Genomic DNA, 21,644 nt, shown 5'->3' with positions numbered 1-21,644 from the left:
TGCATGTGCAGACAGCCCAGCTGTACTGCACATCTGCTGAACACAGGAGGGCCAGGTACCTTCCTCTCCAGCTCCACTACCAGATTTAGCCATAAATGCAGCACAATATATAAAAGTATTCTTAACTTCCCCATAAGGTTTCATATCCTATAATCAACTTTAATATGTGCCTGTTTGAGATTTTTTTTTTTTTTTTAGCAGCCAGACCACTTATCTCATTATCCAGTTCTCCAACCATGTGACTAATGCTAGAGAATGCCTTTTCAGTAGCCACATGGAATTTCCCTGCGGTAGAAAGGAAGGCATAGAGAAGCTTATTTAATAGCAGTGTTGTCCTGCACTGGTAAACTGCTGTTTGCTTCAGAAACACTACTATTGTTTATATAAATAAACTGCTGGGTAGCAATGGGGGCAGCCATTCAAAGGAGAAAAGGCTCAGGTTACACAGCAGATAAACTCTGTAGAACATAATAGTGTTATCTGTAATCCACTATTTAACCTGTGCCATATAGCCTTTTTTCAATTTGCGCTATTGCTACAGAGCAGTTTTTGTAAGAACTATAGTAGTGTTTCAGAAGCAAACATATTTTTTTTACCAGTGCAGTACATGATATTTTTATTCCTTTAAAACACTTGTCTTTTGGTGTTACTGTTCCTTTAACATAAAAATGTGTTAAGCTATACAGAATTCATAGCCATAGAAAGTGTATTGGCTACAGAATCTATATAGAGTATAAAGTACAAAAATTAAACATGATGGAGACCTCTGGTGACCAAAAAGAGGTAACACATTATAGTCCTCTATTCATGCTGGTATATTTAGGGTCAGACTGGACATTGGGGCCCACCAGGTTACAAACCTCCAGGGTCCCCCGCGCTCATGCGTGAATGACAGCATGCGGTGCATTCTAGTTTTATCCCTGAACATGGATCTTTCAGAATCTGATAGGTTGAGTGGGCTGGTCTGGAATACCTTAATGAGGTGTTGATGCAATAATAATCTTGCTCAACTACGATTGGTTTTAACGGATAGGAGGGTTTATTTGAAAATGTATATATACATGGGGACATGTGTTTTGTCTTTTGGAATACTGTGTATGATTAAGGGCTGGGGAAGCATGAAACATGTTGGGCACCATGTGGGGTTATTGATATAAATTTTAATTATATATGATATAAAACAACTTTTATAACAACATCATAAATATAGATTTTTTTGGACTATAATATACAGAATTCATTACATGATGGTGCGCCTCTTACAGTGATATTCTTCTGTGTCAGGCAGTGCTCCTGTAACTCGATAAAAAGGGGTGGTTTGCCTTCCATACACTTTTCAGTTCAATTGTTTTCAGATTGTTCACCATAAACAATTGCTTTCCATTTATTTTCTTTACAGTTTCCCAAAATTAAAGTTTAATGTCGTCTCTAGTGCTTCAGTCTGGCAGCTTGGTGATCCAGGAGCATTCTGAACTGTTAAAATTTTCTACGGTACATTTAGCATATCATTGGTGTATGCTATAATCCACCTCGTATAAGTGTCGAGTATGAAGCCCAGCTACTCTTGCAGATACAAGCGGCTTCACAGCTGGGTCAAGTTGTTGCTATGGGTGACTTCAATTATCCAGATGGGGTTGCTAAGACAGAAAAAGCTAGTAGGTTTGTAAATATGCTGAATGACAACTTTTTATTCCAGCTCGTTCAAGAACCTACTAGGAATAACTCTCTTTTGGACCTTGTAATAACTAGCAATACTGAACTCATCTCTAACATTTGTGTGGGTGAGCATTTAGGGAATAGTGATCATAACATGGTCTCCTCTGAGATTCTGTTGCAGAAGCAATTCTATAATGGAGTAACTAAAACACTAAATTTCAGACGTGCAAACTTTGACAGTATAAGGGCATCTCTGCAACATATTAATTGGGAAATGCTTTTCGCAGGGTTAAACACAGAACAAAAATGGGAAGTCTTTAAAATGCTGCTTAATAAATATACTTGTCAGTATATTCCACTTGTAAGCAAGGAACGTTGTCGCAAAATAAAACCTTTTTGGTTCAATAGAAGCGTTGGTGTTGAGGTGGGTAAGAAAAGACGTTCTTTTAAGGCTTTCAAGTTAGCTGGTACAGCTGAAACATTTATAAGTTACAAGGAGGCCAATAAATCATGCAAAGAAGCTATAAGGCAAGCTAAAATTGATATAGAAAAGGATATTGCAGGAAGCAGTTTTAAATATAATCCAAAATTATTTTTTAAATATGTTAATAGTAAAAAAATTAAGCAGGAAGGGGTGGGACCCTTACTATCAGTGGGACCCTTACTATCAGCTGGTTGATGAAAACAAAATAAAAGTGGAGAATTCCTATCATACTTACCGTAATTCTCTTTTCCTGGCCACTCTCCATATCAGCATTACAACCGGGAGCTCCTCCCATCCCCGCCCATAGACCAGAACGTCCCTCCCTCTCAAAATCTTTAATACCAACCCAGGAGACCACCTACCTTGTCTACTACCAAGCATTTGGACTTGCCTGGGTGGGAAATGCTGATATGGAGAGTGGCCAGGAAAAGAGAATTACGGTAAGTATGATAGGAATTCTCCACTTTCCTGGCCACTCCATACCAGCATTACAACCGGATATACCGAGCCATACAATTCCCTTAGGGTGGGAAAAAATACAACCAATCATGCTGCAAAAATTTTATTGATTACTGAAAGCCAGGTGGGCTCCTGTTGCAAAAGTATGGTTACTTGAAGAGGACAAATCTAAACTGTAATGTTTCATGAAGGTTCGAGTCGAAGACCAAGAGGCGACTTCACATATCTGGGATGCCGGGACTTCTGCTAAGGCTGCCCAAGGAGAAGAGATTGCCCTGGTCGAATGAGCCGTCAGACCCTCTGGAGCTAGCTTGCCCTTGGCTTGGTAGGCCTTGGAAATGCACAGGGTAATCCATCTGCTGATGGTCGAAGAGACAGCAGCTTGTCCCTTCCTGCTTCCTGCTGGGACAACAAATAGCCTGTCTGTTTTTCTAAAAGGACCTGAGACCTCCAGGTAACGCTTGAGACATCGCACTGGATCAATTTTCTCTAGATCCTTATGCCCTTGAATATCTTCTGGAAAAATGGGAAGAGTGAGCTCTTTCCTTAAGTGAAAGGTTGATACCACTTTTGGAAGGAGGAATTGAACCGTCTTTAAGATAACTCTGTCATGCAGGAATGAGATGTGATCCTGAGCACAGGAGAGAGCCTGTAATTCTCCAACTCTGCATGCCGAAGCTATGGCCAACAGGAATAAGGTCTTTAGTCTAAGGTCCCAAAAAGAAATTGACAGGTCTTTAGTGTAAGGTCCCAAAAAGAAATTGACTCCAAGGGCTCAAATGGTGGCAAAGATAAAGCACCTAGGACTAATGGAAGACTCCAGGTCGGTAGTGTTTTGACTCTAGGAGGCCGTATTTAGAGAATGGCTTTGAAAAATCTTTGTACTGCTGGATCCGAAGCCCAGGATGTACCTGACATAGCTGAAATGGCAGCAGTATGAGACCTTAGGGTTCTGTACTGTAAACCCTTTTCTAGACCGGATTGGAGGAAACCTAGAATGTGAGGGAGAGTTAATTCCTCCCATGAAAACCCATTTTGGATGCACCACAGCTGGAATCTTTCCCAGATCCTATAATATGATGAAGATGTGGAAGGTTTTCTTGCCTTTAATAGAGTATCGACAACTCCACTTGGAAGTTCTAGATTTTCCAGTCTCTTGCGCCCAGTCTCCAGGCCCAAAGGGATAAGGCTGCTGGATTTGGGTGAAGAATGGGTCCTTGGTTCAACAGATCCCTCCTTCTCAGAAGGGACCATGGAGTAGCTACTGAAAGCTTTAGTAGCAATGGGTACCATGGTCTGCGTGGCCAGTTTGGTGCGATCAGGATCAAATAGACTCTCTCCTGGACTACCTTCTGGAGAGTCCTTAGGATGAGAGGAAACGGTGGGAAGGCATAAGCTAGACAGAAGGGCCAGTTCTTAAGCAGGGATATCTGAGCCCTGGGCCGTCGGGTGAAATCTCCTTGAAAAGAACATTGGAAGTTTTGCATTGAGATGGAATGCCATGAGATCGATCTCTGGAAGACCCCATTTTTCTACAAGAGTCTGAAAGACCTCCTGATTCAAGGACCACTCGTGACTTGACATGCAGTTTCGACTTAGAAAATCCGATTCTATGTTGTTCTTCCCTGGGAGATGTTCCGCAGTCAGTAAGACCAGGTTCTTCTCTGCCCACTGCAGGATAGGCTGAACGTCCTGGAGTAGGGACTTGCTCTTGGTGCCCCCTTGTCTCTTTACATAGGCTACTGCCGTAGTATTGTCTATTAGGATCTTGACCGAGAAGCCCTTTAGAACTTTGGCAAAGGCGAACAGAGCTAACTTCACTGCCCTTATCTCCAGGATATTCGAGGGGACTCCAATCTGATGTGAAGGCCATCTTCCATGCACCCATCTCGTATCTAGGTGGGCCCCCCAGCCCCAGGTTGATGCATCGGTGATTAAGATCTTCCATCGAGGTTGAGATAACGGAAAACCTCTTTTCAAATTCTCCTCCAAGGTCCACCAGAGAAGAGATTCCTTGAAGTGAAGTGGTAGACGGACTAATTGCTCCCAGTTCTTCTGTTTCCTGTCCCATTGGTCCAGGAACAGATGCTGCGTTGGTCTCATATGCCATCGTGCCCATTGTGTGACAGGAATTGTTGATGCCATAGAACCCAACAAGGACATCAGATCTCTGGCTGCGGCCTGACCATTTGTCATAAAATGAGAAGCAAGCTTGATGATCACCGCCATCTTCTGAGGTGGAAGTGATACTGAATTCTCCCTTGTGTTGAACCAGGCTCCTAGTTAAGTAAAGGACTGGGATGGAACTAATTGGCTCTTTTCTGTATTGATCAGCCACCCATGAGAAACTAGGAAGTTTAGGACTTGATCTTGATAATTGAGCAGATCCTCCCGGTTTCTTGCAGACAAGAGAATTTTGTCGAGATAATGCCATATGGAAATTCCTTTTAGCCTGAGCGCCACGATTAAGGTGACTAAATTCTTTGAGAAAACTCTGGGAGCAGTGGCTAGACCGAATGGTAGGCATTGAAATTGAAAGTGTCTTCCCTCAATGGCAAAGCGCATGGATCGTTGATGTGAGGCTGCCACCGGAATATGCATGTATGCATCTCTTAGGTCGATGGAAAGAAGCCAGTCTCCTGGAAGAACTGCAGCAATGATGGAGAAAATGGATTCCATTTTGAACTTTTGAATGCTCAGGAACCTGTTGATTATCTTTAGATCTAATATGGGTCTCCAACCCCCTGAATTCTTTTTTACCAAAAAAAGTACTGAGTAGAATCCTTTTTCCCTTTCTGCTTGTGGGACTGGAGTAATGACATTCTCTTCCACTAGCCATTGTAAATGATGGTCCAATGCTCTTCTTTTTTCCCCTTTCTTGGGGTATGAAGAAATGGTGAAATAGTCTTCTATTGGAATAGAAACGAATTCCAGAAGATAGCCTCTTCGCAGGATATCTAATACCCACTGATCTGAAATGGTGGCGCGCCATACTCCCAAAAAGTCCGCTAAGCTGGCTCCTACTCTTCCTATGGAGGACGGATAGTCAGGAGGGTCTTTTGGTAAACTGAGAGACCTTAGATCTGTCCCCTCTGAAGGCTGCCTGACCGTTCTTCCATGCAAAGGGACTCTCACCTTCTGGTCTGGAGAGCTGACGACCATATCCCGTTCTTCCTGAGCCACGAAAAATGGAAGATCTAAAGTGAGAAGATCTGGTGTTGTAATGCTTTTTCTTCTCCTGAGGTAAGAATAGGCTTTTACCCCCAGAGGCTTTTGTAATGACATCGTCTAATTTTGGTCCAAAAAGAAGCAAACCCTCAAAAGGCAAGGCTCATCTTTGAAGAGACATCTGCTGCCCAGGATCTGAGCCAGAGAGCTCGTATAGCGGCTATGGACATGGCCATGGATCTGGCTGCCAGTCTGGTGAGATCCACTGCTCCTTCTGAAATAAAGCCAGTGGCCAGCTTTAGTTCTGCCAGACTAGAGGAAATCTCTTTTCTGTCTACTCCTTCAGACAGGGCTTTATCAATTCCCTCTATCCAGAAAGTCATGGCTTTAGCTACCGAGATAAGAGCTACTGCTGGTTTGCATGCAGCTCCTGCTACTAAAAAACCTTTTTTGAGAACGGAGTCTGCTCGCCTATCCATGGGGTCTCTCATCAATTGGCAGGGTGGTTTTCTTTGCCAGATGAATGACTGCAGGATCCACTGCAGGGGCCGTAACCCAGTCTTTTACCTCTGAGTCTTTGAAAGGGTACATTTTGGCGAACCTGGTCCCCTGAGACACAAAAGACACCTTTTTAGCCGCCTTCTGCCATTCGACTCTGATGAGGTCAGAAACTTCTTGAAAGAGGGGAAAGACATGTCTGTTTGAAGAAGAAGAAGGCAAAACTTTTCGAGTAGTAGAACCTGACACCTCTTCTTCCACCCCCAAGGTTTGCTTAACCGGTTTTATGAGCGGAGCGACCAAGGCAAGGTCAAAAGTATCCTGGGAACCATCTGCTTCCTCCTCAGAGTCCAACAAGGAATCTTGTTGGACTCTGAAGAATCCTCTGCTGAAGTCCCAGCATTCCCAGCTTTAGAAGCTAAACATTGACTTTCCTCCGCATTTTCAGGGGCCATGGTAGGAAAAGGAGAAGCCGAACTGCAAAAATCCCTCCAGCAGTATTTGCAAAAATTTTTGCCTTCTAGAGGAGGGCTAAAGCAACCCATGCATTCCAGGGAAGCCAGGTGAGGAGCCTTGACATCTTCAGGCAAGCTGCAGGAGACAAAACCCTTGATGAGAACAAGGAGAGAGAGAGAGAGAAAATAAAAAATAAAAATGGAGGGACCTACCTAGCTTGGAGGGCAGAGGCACCTGAGGCTGAGGAGTCCATAATGAAGAGGAAACTCTGCAGAAGGGCCTATAAGGAAAACACAAGGTAAAACAGAAGGCTAAAAGGAGACCCGAACGAACTGTGCTATGCAGAGACTTCCCCCTGATCCTCTTACCTGTACTGTGGCACGAAAGAAAAGAGACTTGAACCTTATGGGACTTGTAGTAGAGAGAACTGACAGCACAAACGCAGAGTAAACGCTGGCTTAAAAGGCCCGCGAAGCTGGAAACCGGAAGGAGAAAATCAGAAGATTTTTGCCCATAAACAAAATGGCCGCCGCCTGCACACTGATATAACCTTCGCTGCTTGCCCTCAACCAAGATGGCTGCCACCACCCCACTACAGACACTGTCTGCCAGAAAGAAAGATGGCCGCCGAACCGAAGTGGAGAGAGCAGCAGCACCGCATCTCTCTCAGCTGGACAGGGGAACAGTATGTCTCTGCAGCGCATGGGTCCTGGAAGAATTGCCAGAAGGATTAAGAGGCCCCTGGATGAGCTAAAAGAGACTTGCACAGACACCAGTACAGGGGACGAGCATGGGAGAATGAGGGGGGAGAGAGGGTGGTAATCCCAGGCAACTCCTTGTTTTCTTGCATTGGGAAAAAAGGCTTCCCCCTGAAATGAGAAATAAGGACTCCTAATGTCACAGGCTACCTAAAAGGGTCACCTCCATGAAATGGCCTCGTAAGAATACAGAGAAAAAAAACCCTTTAGGAAGGATAACCTCTGTTCTCACTTATCTGTCCCAGCCTTAACAAGGAAGGGAGGAAGACAAAGCACTCATGCCCATTTCGCCTAAGGAAGTTTACAACTGCCCAGGAGATCTAACCAACTAAGAGGAAACCTCCGGTCAGCAAGGACAGAAAGAAAAAAGACAAGTTAGGTGGTCTCCTGGGTTGGTATTAAAGATTTTGAGAGGGAGGGACGTTCTGGTCTATGGGCAGGGATGGGAGGAGCTCCCGGTTGTAATGCTGATTTGGAGTGGCCAGGAAAGCACATATTCTGAACTCATATTTTTCATCTGTCTACACAAATGAGGAACCAGTAAGTGAAGGTTTCCTTCTTAATAGTACCAATTCTAGTAATACAACTAATGATGCATGGTTCACACATGAAGAAATTCAAAAGAGACTAGAACATGTTAAAATTAACACAAGTCCGGGGCCAGATGGTATCCATCCCAGGGTAATTAGCGAGCTTAGCTCTGTGATTGCCAAACCTCTTTACTTAATTTTTCAGGATTCATTGAGATCTGGCATAGTGCTGAGAGACTGGCGAATTGCTAATGTGGTGCCTCTATTCAAAAAAGGATCCCGTTCTCAGCCTCAAAACTATAGGCCAGTTAGTCTAACGTCAGTGGTAGAAAAGCTTTTTGAAGGGTTAATAAAGGATAAGATACTGGACTTTATAGCAAATCATAATACTATGAGTTTGTGGCAGCATGGTTTTATGTTTAATAGATCTTGCCAGACTTACTTAATTTCTTTTTATGAGAAGGTAAGTAGAGACCTCAATTCTGGGATGGCAGTGGATGTGATTTACTTAGACTTTGCTAAAGCATTTGATACAGTGCCACACAAAAGGTTACTGGTTAAATTAAGGAATGTTGGCTTGGAACATAGTATTTGTACCTGGACAGAGAACTGGCTAAAAGATAGACTACAAAGAGTGTTGGTAGATGGAACATTTTTGATTGGACCAGTGTTGTTAGTGGAGTACCGCAGGCTCTGTACTGGGTCCCTTGCTTTTCAACTTGTTTATTAATGACCTGGAGGTGGGCATTGAAAGTACTGTTTCTATTTTTGCAGATGATACTAAATTGTGCAGAACTATAGCTATATTCCATGCAGGATGCTGCCACTTTGCAGAGTGATTTGTCTAAATTGGAAAAATGGGCAGCAAACTGGAAAATGAGGTTCAATGTTGATAAATGCAAGGTTATGCACTTTGGCAAAAATAATATAAATGCAAGTTATACACTAAATGGCAGTGTGTTGGGAGTTTCCTTAAATGAGAAGGATCTAGGGGTCTTTGTAGATAAAACGTTGTCTAATTCTGGGCAGTGTCATTCTGTGGCTACTAAAGCAAATATAGTTCTGTCTTGCATAAAAAAGGGCATTAACTCAAGGGATGAAAACATAATTATGCCTCTTTTTATAGGTCCCTGGTAAGAAGAATTTAATTAAAAGTAGGGAGGGGTGTGTGTATGGATGCTGGGTTTTCATTTGGAGGGGTTGAACTTGATGGACTTTGTCTTTTTTCAACCCAATTTAACTATGTAACTATTTCGCAGCAGCATCTGTGGAACATTAGCAACTATTTCATCATTTCTAACAGCTGCCTTTAATTAAATCCAAAGATTCTGCTCAGCAGGGCCAAAGATAACAAATGTATCAATTTAGAACAGTTAAGGATCTGTGACCCTTTCTCCCAGAGCTACTTTAGAATATGAAAATTTACACTTCAATATAGAAAAATGGTCACAAACTGAAAATAGAATGTAATTGGAAAGTCTTTATTTCTGGTGAACAATCTGAAACCAACTGAACTGAAAAATGTTTGAAGGTGAACAACCCCTTTAACTGGCAAAATGGATAGGGACACAAATCTTATAGCTAGGGTCTGGGCAGGGGTGACACAGGCAAGGTAGGAAACTGTGGGCAGGGTTGGCACAGGCAAGGTAGGAAACTATGATGACCACAACTAGAGTTAACACACTTCTGCAGAAGCCTAACTGGGTGCTGACAGAGGGCAGGATTGATGGGAACAGGCAATAAGTCATGGGGAGGGGGTTGGGAACCAGAGGCAGAATTGGGGTGGGCTGGGGGAAGAATAAATAGCAATAGCAAATACATTGCATTAGCTAGCTAGTATTTATTTATTATTTAACTTAGTATCACAAAAGCACTTTGCATAGTATAAATGAATGGCATAGGTATACTTTCACCCATAAACCTAAAGTGTATCTGTTGATTGGGGCAGAGAGACTAGGATACTGACCAGAATGCTGTAGCACAATAAAGGGCTTTCTATTTGACTTATTTGTATATGAATTCAGATTATTTTTTTATTTACTATACAGGCCCAATTTGCAGCATCTGTGTGAATCGCTTTGGCTGTCGCCCAGTAATGATTGTTGGTGGTCTCTTTGCTTCTTTTGGAATGGTGGCTGCTTCTTTTTGCACAAGTATTATCACAATTTACCTCACTGCTGGGGTCATAACAGGTGAGTCACATACAAATATGTATATTGTTGGATACTTTTTCTATAAACTACCCCATACTAATTATAAGCTGCCTAAGTTTCTTAAACAAATCTTTAGAATTGTGGTTATTCGAATTAGAACTTCAGATTTAACAATTGTTTCCATAAATAAGCTGCTGTGTAGCAATGGGGGCAGCCATTCAAAGGAGAAAAGGCTCAGGTTACACAGCATAATGATGTTCTCTTGTTATCCACTATTTAATCTGTGCCATATAGCCTTTTTTCAATTTCCGCCATTGCTACACAGCAGCTTGTTTACATGAACTATAGTGGTATTTCTGAAGCAAACAGATCAGTTTTACCAGTGCAGAGCAACAGTACATGATATTTTCATTACTTTAAAACACTTTCATTTTTTAATGTTTTTGTTCCTTTAAGCTCTTAAGTGAAATTCTCTGCTCATGTAGCAAATGGTTGGTGCTGCTAGTTTGAAACTTGTTTTTAATGAGGGGAATTTTAACTAAACAAATATTACCTAAAGTAACCATAATAACAGAAAAATCCAGAAGAGCACAACCAATATGAATTATTCTAATACTATCTATATACTATTCTAAAACAATAATAATAAACCTGCTGTATCTCTGTTTCATTAGTTAATTGTGCAGAGTTTCCATGCATGTTTTACTTTAGAACTAGTCCTTTTACACCTCTTGTTCAAGGGATGAAAATTAAACAAGTAGTTGTACACAGGCAATAGGCTGCTAACAACCATTAATATTTTAATGAAGCTTCTACACTGCAATTTAGAGGTGTGAAATAAAATTTAAAAAAAATTCAAATTATATTAAGCCATTACTGTTCCACTTTGTTCCCTCAATATGGAAATGCAAAAGTGCTAAATACCACCTTATGTGACTTTATTTAGTTGGAATTAAAAAATAATTGTGGTATTCATAGGTCCTGAAACAAGTGTCTGTCCCATCAAACACTGTTGGAAAGCAGCAAAAAAGAAAAGGAGTAACTGATTGCTTTACATACAATGACAATCCCAAAACAGTGTTTCAGTAGTAAAATTATGCATTTTCTGAGCATGGCACCATACAACAATTAAGAGGAAATATTTGAGTTACAAATACTTCTTCTGGTATGGTACTTTTGGATTGAAAGAAAGCTTGATATAATCAAAGTATTTTAAGAGTATGCCAATTGCATCTGGTGTACCATTTAAACCACTTTCTAAACTAAACTGGGAAAAGTTATCGTGTAAAAACAGTGGTTGCCAATAACATTCTCCACTTAAAGTGCAAAGGGAAAGTCATTGAGTCCATTTCATGTTCTTGTAATTAACCCTTTAAGTGCCAGCAGAATTTCACATTTTGGTTACGCGAAATGCCAGCCGTTTTTGAAACATTTTGTGCTCTCTCACTTTAGTGGCATTTTCTGAGGCGAAACCTATAGTTTACCTAGGAAAACTATACATTGTTTTTTTCGGTAGAAACTGAGCTTTCTAAATCTGCCTGAGTTTTCATGTATTTCCACCTGTGCAAAAAAATTTATAGTGCTAAATACCAAAAGAAAATGAAAAATTACCATTTTTCATCGTATATCAATTTATACCAGAAAAATATTTCATTTTAGGGATGAAAATCCAACTGATTTGGAAAGCCTAATGTCTCTCGAACGTGCCAATACCAGATATGTATAGTTTTAGGGAGATTTAGGATTTCTGTACAGCAAAAACTCCCGGCAGTATATTACCGAATTTTGAAAGCACTAAGGCAGAAAACGGCATGCTTTAGATTCCAAGGCAAAAAATCCTGAAACCGTAGGTTTACCCCAGAAAACCATACATTTTTGAAAAGTACACATTCTGCCGATTACAAAATGGGTAACTATGTCTCTCTACTCCCAACTACCAAACATAAAAGCTTGTCTGAAAATAGCGGTTTTTCCAAAAAAATTCAAAATTCTGAAAAATCATTTCAAAGGTTTTATTTTGCTGCTCCGCATATCCCAAACTATATTAGGTACCAAGAAAAAGCACCTGAAATATGATTGCCAGGGGTCCACTGAACAGTTTGATACCCATTATGCATAGGTTTACCAAAGTATCTGGCATTTAGAGACACCAATATGAAGTTAGCACATCCAAATTGATCAGGACTTTACTTCAGCTACTGAGAAATCAACACATTGACTGCATTTTTTGTGGGGTAAAAACACAGAAATATATGTTTACCCCCCAAACCCATATATTTTTGGAAAGTACACATTCTACTGAATCTAAAATGGGTACCCATGCCTTTCTGCTCCAAACTACTGAGTCGCAAGGCTTTCCCAAAATTGTCGGTTTTGGTGAAATATCTGAAAATTGCCTCAAACCTTCAACTTCCCAGCACCATATCGCCCATGTATCATTACGTACTAAGAAAAAGCACCCTAAATATGATTGCCAGGGTTCCTCTTAACATTTTGGTGGTCATTGTTCATAAGTTTACCAAAGTATCTGGCATTTAGAGGCCCCAAAATGAAGTTAGCGCATACAAACAGTCCCGTGGGTAACTTCAGCTAATGAAAGATCAACACATTGACTGCATTTTTGTGGGGTAAAAACACAGAAATATATGTTTACCCCCAAAACCCATATATTTTTGGAAAGTACACATTCTACCGAATCTAAAATGGGTACCCATGCCTTTCTGCTCCAAACTACTGAGTCGCAAGGCTTTCCCAAAATTGTCGGTTTTGGTGAAATATCTGAAAATTGCCTCAAAGCTTCAACTTCCCAGCACCATATCACCCATGTATCGTTACGCACCAAGAAAAAGCACCCTAAATATGATTGCCAGGGTTCCTCCAAACAATTTGGTGGCCATTGTTCATAGGTTTACCAAAGTATCTGGCATTTAGAGGCCTCAAAATGAAGTTAGCGCATACAAATAGTCCTGTGGGTAACTTCATCTAATGAAAAATCAACACATTGACTGCATTTTTGTGGGGTAAAAACACAGAAATATATGTTTACCCCCCAAACCCATATATTTTTGGAAAGTACACATTCTACTGAATCTAAAATGGGTACCCATGCCTTTCTGCTCCAAACTACTGAGTCGCAAGGCTTTCCCAAAATTGTCGGTTTTGGTGAAATATCTGAAAATTGCCTCAAACCTTCAACTTCCCAGCACCATATCGCCCATGTATCGTTACGCACCAAGAAAAAGCACCCTAAATATGATTGCCAGGGTTCCTCCAAACAATTTGGTGGCCATTGTTCATAAGTTTACCAAAGTATCTGGCATTTAGAGGCCCCAAAATGAAGTTAGCGCATACAAACAGTCCCGTGGGTAACTTCAGCTAATGAAAAATCAACACATTGACTGCATTTTTGTGGGGTAAAAACACAGAAATATATGTTTACCCCCCCAAAACCCATATAGTTTTGGAAAGTACACATTCTACAGAATCTAAAATGGGTACCCATGTCTTTCTGCTCCAAACTACTGAGTCGCAAGGCTTTGCCACAATTGTCGGTTTTGGTGAAATATCTGAAAATTGCCTCAAAGCTTCAACTTCTCAGCACCATATCACCCATGTATCGTTATGCACCAAGAAAAAGCACCCTAAATATGATTGCCAGGGTTCCTCCGAACAGTTTGCTGGCCATTGTTCATAGGTTTACCAAAGTATCTGGCATTTAGAGGCCCCAAAATGAAGTTAGTGCATACAAATAGTCCTGTGGGTAACTTCAGATAATGAAAGATCAACACATTGACTGCATTTTTGTGGGGTAAAAACACAGAAATATATGTTTACCCCCAAAACCCATACATTTTTGGAAAGTACACATTCTACAGAATCTAAAATGGGTACCCATGCCTTATTGCTCCAAACTACTGAGTCGCCAGGCTTTCCCAAAGTTGTCGGTTTTGGTGAAATATCTGAAAATTGCCTCAAAGCTTCAACTTCCCAGTACCATATCACCCATGTGTCATTACGTACTAAGAAAAAGCACCCTAAATATGATTGCCAGGGTTCCTCTGAACATTTTGGTGGCCATTGTTCATAAGTTTACCAAAGTATCTGGCATTTAGAGGCCCCAAAATGAAGTTAGCGCATACAAACAGTCCCGTGGGTAACTTCAGCTAATGAAAAATCAACACATTGACTGCATTTTTGTGGGGTAAAAACACAGAAATATATGTTTACCCCCAAACCCATATATTTTTGGAAAGTACACATTCTACTGAATCTAAAATGGGTACCCATGCCTTTCTGCTCCAAACTACTGAGTCGCAAGGCTTTCCCAAAATTGTCGGTTTTGGTGAAATATCTGAAAATTGCCTCAAACCTTCAACTTCCCAGCACCATATCGCCCATGTATCGTTACGCACCAAGAAAAAGCACCCTAAATATGATTGCCAGGGTTCCTCCAAACAATTTGGTGGCCATTGTTCATAAGTTTACCAAAGTATCTGGCATTTAGAGGCCCCAAAATGAAGTTAGCGCATACAAACAGTCCCGTGGGTAACTTCAGCTAATGAAAAATCAACACATTGACTGCATTTTTGTGGGGTAAAAACACAGAAATATATGTTTACCCCCCCAAAACCCATATAGTTTTGGAAAGTACACATTCTACAGAATCTAAAATGGGTACCCATGTCTTTCTGCTCCAAACTACTGAGTCGCAAGGCTTTGCCACAATTGTCGGTTTTGGTGAAATATCTGAAAATTGCCTCAAAGCTTCAACTTCTCAGCACCATATCACCCATGTATCGTTATGCACCAAGAAAAAGCACCCTAAATATGATTGCCAGGGTTCCTCCGAACAGTTTGGTGGCCATTGTTCATAGGTTTACCAAAGTATCTGGCATTTAGAGGCCCCAAAATGAAGTTAGTGCATACAAATAGTCCTGTGGGTAACTTCAGCTAATGAAAGATCAACACATTGACTGCATTTTTGTGGGGTAAAAACACAGAAATATATGTTTACCCCCCAAACCCATACATTTTTGGAAAGTACACATTCTACAGAATCTAAAATGGGTACCCATGCCTTATTGCTCCAAACTACTGAGTCGCCAGGCTTTCCCAAAGTTGTCGGTTTTGGTGAAATATCTGAAAATTGCCTCAAAGCTTCAACTTCCCAGTACCATATCACCCATGTGTCATTACGTACTAAGAAAAAGCACCCTAAATATGATTGCCAGGGTTCCTCTGAACATTTTGGTGGCCATTGTTCATAAGTTTACCAAAGTATCTGGCATTTAGAGGCCCCAAAATGAAGTTAGCGCATACAAACAGTCCCGTGGGTAACTTCAGCTAATGAAAAATCAACACATTGACTGCATTTTTGTGGGGTAAAAACACAGAAATATATGTTTACCCCCCAAAACCCATATATTTTTGGAAAGTACACATTCTACAGAATCTAAAATGGGTACCCATGCCTTTCTGCTCCAAACTACTGAGTCGCAAGGCTTTCCCACAATTGTCGGTTTTGGTGAAATATCTGAAAATTGCCTCAAAGCTTCAACTTCTCAGCACCATATCACCCATGTATCGTTATGCACCAAGAAAAAGCACCCTAAATATGATTGCCAGGGTTCCTCCGAACAGTTTGGTGGCCATTGTTCATAGGTTTACCAAAGTATGTGGCATTTAGAGGCCCCAAAATTAAGTTAGCGCATACAAATAGTCCTGTGGGTAACTTCAGCTAATGAAAGATCAACACATTGACTGCATTTTTGTGGGGTAAAAACACAGAAATATATGTTTACCCCCCAAACCCATACATTTTTGGAAAGTACACATTCTACAGAATCTAAAATGGGTACCCATGCCTTATTGCTCCAAACTACCGAGTTGCAAGGCTTTCCCAAAGTTGCCGCTTTTGGTGAAATATCTGAAAATTGCCTCAAAGTTTCAACTTCCCAGCACCATATCACCCATGTGTCATTACGTACTAAGAAAAAGCACCCTAAATATGATTGCCAGGGTTCCTCTGAACATTTTGGTGGCCATTGTTCATAAGTTTACCAAAGTATCTGGCATTTAGAGGCCCCAAAATGAAGTTAGCACATACAAATTCTGCTGTGGGTAACTTCAGCTAATGAAAAATCAACACATTGACTGCATTTTTGCGGGGTAAAAACACAGAAATATATGTTTACCCCCCAAACCCATATATTTTTGGAAAGTACACATTCTACGGAATCTAAAATGGGTACCCATGCCTTTCTGCTCCAAACTACTGAGTCGCAAGGCTTTGCCAAATTTGGCGGTTTTGGTGAAATATCTGGAAATTGCCTCAAAGCTTCAACTTTCCAGCATCGTATTGTCCATGTATCATTACCAGCATAAAGCATCCTAAATATAAACATAGGGGTCTACTAAACAGTTTGATGCCCAATATGCATAGATATACCAAACTATGTGGCGCACAGAGACCCCCAAATGACAGTATGTATAGACATTTTCACGGCTGACGCGCTGGCTACTGCAATATAACCACTCGGTGTGTGTATTATGCGACATTAGACCACCTAACAGTACAGAGACCCCAGAAAACCATATATTTTCAGAAAGTACACATTCTGACGAATCCAATATGGGTAAATAAGTGTTTCTACTGCAAACTGCCAAACTGCAAAGCAATGCTGAACATAACTGTTTTTATCAAATTTCTGAAAATTGTCACAAAGCTTGAATTTTACCCCATTATATGCCCCACATTTCGTAACTTATCCGCATAAAACATCCTAAATATGAACGCCAGGGGTCTACTAAACACTTTGATGCCCAATATGCATAGATATACCAAACTATGTGGCGCACAGAGACCCCCAAATGACAATAGTGTATATACATTTTCACGGCTGACGCGCGCTGGCTGCTGCAATATGAGCACCTGGTGTGTGTAATATGCGACATTAGACCCCCCCTAACAGTACAGAGACCCCAGAAAACCATATATTTTCAGAAAGTACACATTCTGACGAATCCAATATGGGTAAATATGTGTTCCTACTGCAAACTGCCAAACTGCAAAGCAATGCTGAACGTAACGGTTTTTATCAAATTTCTGAAAATCGTCACAAAGCTTGAATTTTACCCCATTATATGCCCCACATTTCGTAACTTATCAGCATAAAACATCCTAAATATGAACGCCAGGGGTCTACTGAACACTTTGATGCCCAGTATGCATAGATATACCAAACTATGTGGCGCACAGAGACCCCCAAATGACAATAGTGTATATACATTTTCACGGCTGACGCACTGGCAGCTGCAATATAAGCACCTGGTGTGTGTATTATGCAACATTAGACCCCCCTAACAGTACAGAGACCCCAGAAAACCATATATTTTCAGAAAGTACACATTCTGACGAATCCAATATGGGTAAATAAGTGTTTCTACTGCAAACTGCCAAACTGCAAAGCAATGCTGAACATAACGGTTTTTATCAAATTTCTGAAAATTGTCAGAAAGCTTGAATTTTACCCCATTATATGCCACACATTTCGTAACGTATCAGCATAAAACATCCTAAATATGAAAGCCAGGGGTCTACTGAACACTTTGATGCCCAATATGCATAGATATACTAAACTATGTGGCGCACAGAGACCCATAAAATGACAATAGTGTATATACATTTTCACGGCTGACGCGCTGGCTGCTGCAATATGAGCACCTGGTGTGTGTATTATGCGACATTAGACCCCCCTAAAAGTACAGAGACCCCAGAAAACCATATATTTTCAGAAAGTACACATTCTGACGAATCCAATATGGGTAAATAAGTGTTTCTACTGCAAACTGCCAGACTGCAAATCAATGCTGAACATAACGGTTTTTATCAAATTTCTGAAAATCGTCACAAAGCTTGAATTTTACCCCATTATATGCCCCACATTTCGTAACTTATCAGCATAAAACATCCTAAATATGAACGCTAGGGGTCTACTGAACACTTTGATGCCCAATATGCATAGATATACCAAACTATGCGGCGCACAGAGACCACCAAATGACAATAGTGTATATACATTTTCACGGCTGACGCGCTGGCTGCTGCAATATAAGCACCTGGTGTGTGTAATATGCGACATTAGACCACCTAACAGTACAGAGACCCCAGAAAACCATATATTTTCAGAAAGTACACATTCTGACGAATCCAATATGGGTAAATAAGTGTTTCTACTGCAAACTGCCAAACTGCAAAGCAATGCTGAACATAACGGTTTTTATCAAATTTCTGAAAATTGTCAGAAAGATTGCATTTTACCCCATTATATGCCCCACATTTCGTAACGTATCAGCATAAAACATCCTAAATATGACCGCCAGAGGTCTACTGAACACTTTGATGCCCAATATGCATAGATATACCAAACTATGTGGCGCACAGAGACCCCCAAATGGATATATAGTAGATAAAATTTACAAGGCAAAACAAAATAAGGCAGTAAAGGGTGAAATGCAAAAAAATCCAATAAAACCACAAAAATCAATGTTTTTTTCCAGACTAGTGTTATCGGCCGTCAGAATCACAGTTTGAATATTTTAGATGGGCCAAACAGGTTATACGGCTAGAAAAAAGTGAACACAATATATGCAGAGCTGAAAATGCAATAAAATGGCTAAAAATTCAATAAAATGGCTAAAAATGCACCAAAATACCCAAAATTGCAATATAATCACCGAAATAACATACAAAAGGTATTGCACAGTACGGTTAGCGAATACGCTATGCGTAATGGCAATAAAACATTTTTTCAGCCAAAAAAGAAACGATGCGATAAGAAAAAAAAAAAAAAGCCACAATGCCATGTATGTGCGTGTGCGTGTGTACAAATGGTAAATTACATGTTATGTGCGCGTGTGTGCGTGTGCACGTGTGTGTAAGTGCAGTGAGTGTAAGTGACCCCCCCAATCCCCAAAAATGTATGTGTAAGTGTGTGTAAGTCTGAATCTAAGTGTGTATTACTGTAATAAGTGTGTGTTGGTGTGTTTGTGTGTGTAATTGTTGCACTAACCTGAAAAAATCGCTGAAGACTGTTGCAGGCGATCAGGAAGAGCCCCTGGAAGACATCTGCCTCGTGGTTCCTGTCTGTGTGCTGTGGGGGCGGAGATCGTCGATCCGGTGTAGGCTGCAGCAGCAGGACACGTAAGTAACACGTGCCTGCTGCTGTTTTTGGGCCCCTGGGCGATCGCGCCCCAGGGGCCACTCGATCCCCTGCTCTGCTCGTTGCCTAGGGGCAGGGGATCGAGCAGGAACGGAGCGAGCGGCTCTAACAGCCGCTCCTCCGCTCGAGAACCAGGAAATGCTGCAGAACGTAGAATCTACGTTCTGTGGCATTTCAAGTACCTTTGCCACAGAACGTAGATTCTACGATCTGTGGCATTTAAAAGGTTAACAGTATAGAATGATATGATTATTATTATTATTATTATTAATATGTATTTATATAGCGCCAACATATTACGTAGCACTGTAAAGTAAATGTGAACTAAATCACATGAATTAAATACATAGAACATATGGAGTTACATACATCACAATCAATACAGGTACAAAAAGGTGAGGAAGGCCCTATGAATAGGCATACACTCAAAAGGGAAGGGAGTAATACACAAGGTGTGGCAGTGGGCAAGATCGAATTAAGTGGGTGAGAAATGTGGTATTGTATGTGGTGTTGCGTTTGGTAGTTAAGCAGAGTGAGGGTAGGCTTCTCGAAAGAAGTGCGTTTTAAGAGATTTCTTGAAAGCAGAAAGGTTGGAAGAAAGTCGGACGGACCGTGGGAGAGAGTTCCAGAGGAGGGGTGCAGCTCTTGCAAAGTCTTGAAAGCGAGCATGTGAGGAGGTAATGAGAGAAGAGTTGAGTAGCAGGTAAGTAGAGGAGCGTAGTAAGTGGTTGAGTGAGTGTATAGAGATGAGTTCAGAGATGTAGGGTGGGGCAGAGTTATGAAGTACTTTGAAAGTCAGTGTCATTAATTTGAATTTGATTCTGAAAGGTAACCGAAGCCAGTGCAGGGATTGATGATGATGATGATGATGAGATTCCTTTTTCTTTAGATCGTACTGTTTATGGTACATGTTAATGACCTTATTGAAAAGGAAATGTGCTTAATAGTATTCTTCCAATTTCAATATTCTTCAGGTTTGGGCCTTGCCCTCAATTTCCAGCCTTCTCTGATTATGCTGAACCGATATTTTGATAAGCGCCGCCCACTGGCAAATGGACTGGCTGCTGCAGGAAGCCCTGTGTTTCTCTGTGCCCTGTCTCCTCTGGGGCAAATTCTTCAGTATAAGTTTGGCTGGCGAGGAGGCTTTCTTATTCTGGGTGGACTGCTCCTCAACTGCTGTGCTTGTGGGGCTCTGATGAGACCACTCAAACCTCCAAAGAAAGCAATAGAAGTTGTGAAGGAGACCAAGGAAACAAAACCAAAGAAAAAGCTTCTTGATTTCAGTGTCTTCAAAGATCGAGGGTTTCTTATCTACACTGTGGCTGCTTCCATAATGGTTCTTGGGATATTCGTACCACCTGTGTTTGTTGTAAGTTATGCAAAAGACATTGGTGTCCCAGACACAAAGGCAGCTTTTCTCCTCACCATTCTTGGATTCGCTGATATCTTTGCACGACCCACATGTGGAGTAATTACAGGGCTGAAATGGGTTAGACCATACGCTGTCTACTTATTTGGATTTTCTATGATCTTTAATGGATTCACTGATCTGATGGGCTCCATGGCAGATTCCTTTGGTGGATTGGCTGTCTTTTGCATCTTCTTTGGAATTTCCTATGGAATGGTTGGTGCTCTGCAATTTGAAGTACTGATGGCAATTGTTGGTACACATAAATTTTGCAGTGCTATTGGGCTGGTGCTTTTAGCAGAAGCTTGTGCAGTGCTTGTTGGACCACCATCAGCAGGTAACATTTCTTCTATTTATTTATTTTTAGCAAACTTGCTTTAAGCATATTACTTGTAAAATGTCCTTAATAGGTGCACATTATGCAGATTGTGGCCTGTATGCCTGCCTGTAGGGAGATGGGTAACAAAATACATAAATATATACATTTTCACCGAGCTCTCTCTGTAGTCCCTCGCAGGCAAACACTAAGCCTGTCAATCGAACTGTGTGTGTGAAACTATACAGGTAAATTAATGTATCCAGGTTTTAGATGGCGAATAGTCGAAGTTTTAAAGAGACCGTATATGATAAATTTCAATATTCGAATTTTCACATTTTTTTCAAATTCTAATTGAATTTGGACTGTTCCCTAGTTGATGTACACAAAAATACCACAAAATTCGAATTTTTTTTACTTCAGATTTTCACTTCGACCCTTGATAAATCTGGCCCATACTGTATAATAAAGGGATTGGGAAGTTTCCCTTTGCTATAAAGAGTTTTAGTACATCATTCAACCTATGCAAATCATATC

At 40.9% G+C, this 21,644-nt stretch overlaps 1 protein-coding gene across 6 annotated transcripts in view; it reads left to right on the top strand.

Moving 5' to 3' along the window:
* Positions 1-21,644, top strand: part of slc16a3.S (solute carrier family 16 member 3 S homeolog) — a 63,006-nt gene that overhangs the window by 39,825 nt on the left and 1,537 nt on the right. For all 6 annotated transcript variants that reach the window (XM_018240525.2, XM_041577657.1, XM_018240524.2 and 3 more), the window contains 2 exons: positions 10,058-10,201; positions 20,358-21,128. In XM_018240525.2, the coding sequence (XP_018096014.1) occupies positions 10,105-10,201; positions 20,358-21,128 (868 nt within the window). In that variant the 5' untranslated portion in view covers positions 10,058-10,104. The remainder of the gene's footprint in view (positions 1-10,057; positions 10,202-20,357; positions 21,129-21,644) is intronic.

The sequence above is a fragment of the Xenopus laevis genome, chromosome 9_10S (assembly GCF_017654675.1).
Source record: "Xenopus laevis strain J_2021 chromosome 9_10S, Xenopus_laevis_v10.1, whole genome shotgun sequence".
NCBI lineage: Eukaryota > Metazoa > Chordata > Amphibia > Anura > Pipidae > Xenopus > Xenopus laevis.
The sequence above is the reverse complement of the archived record's forward strand: the minus strand, read 5'-3'. Positions and strand labels throughout refer to the sequence as shown.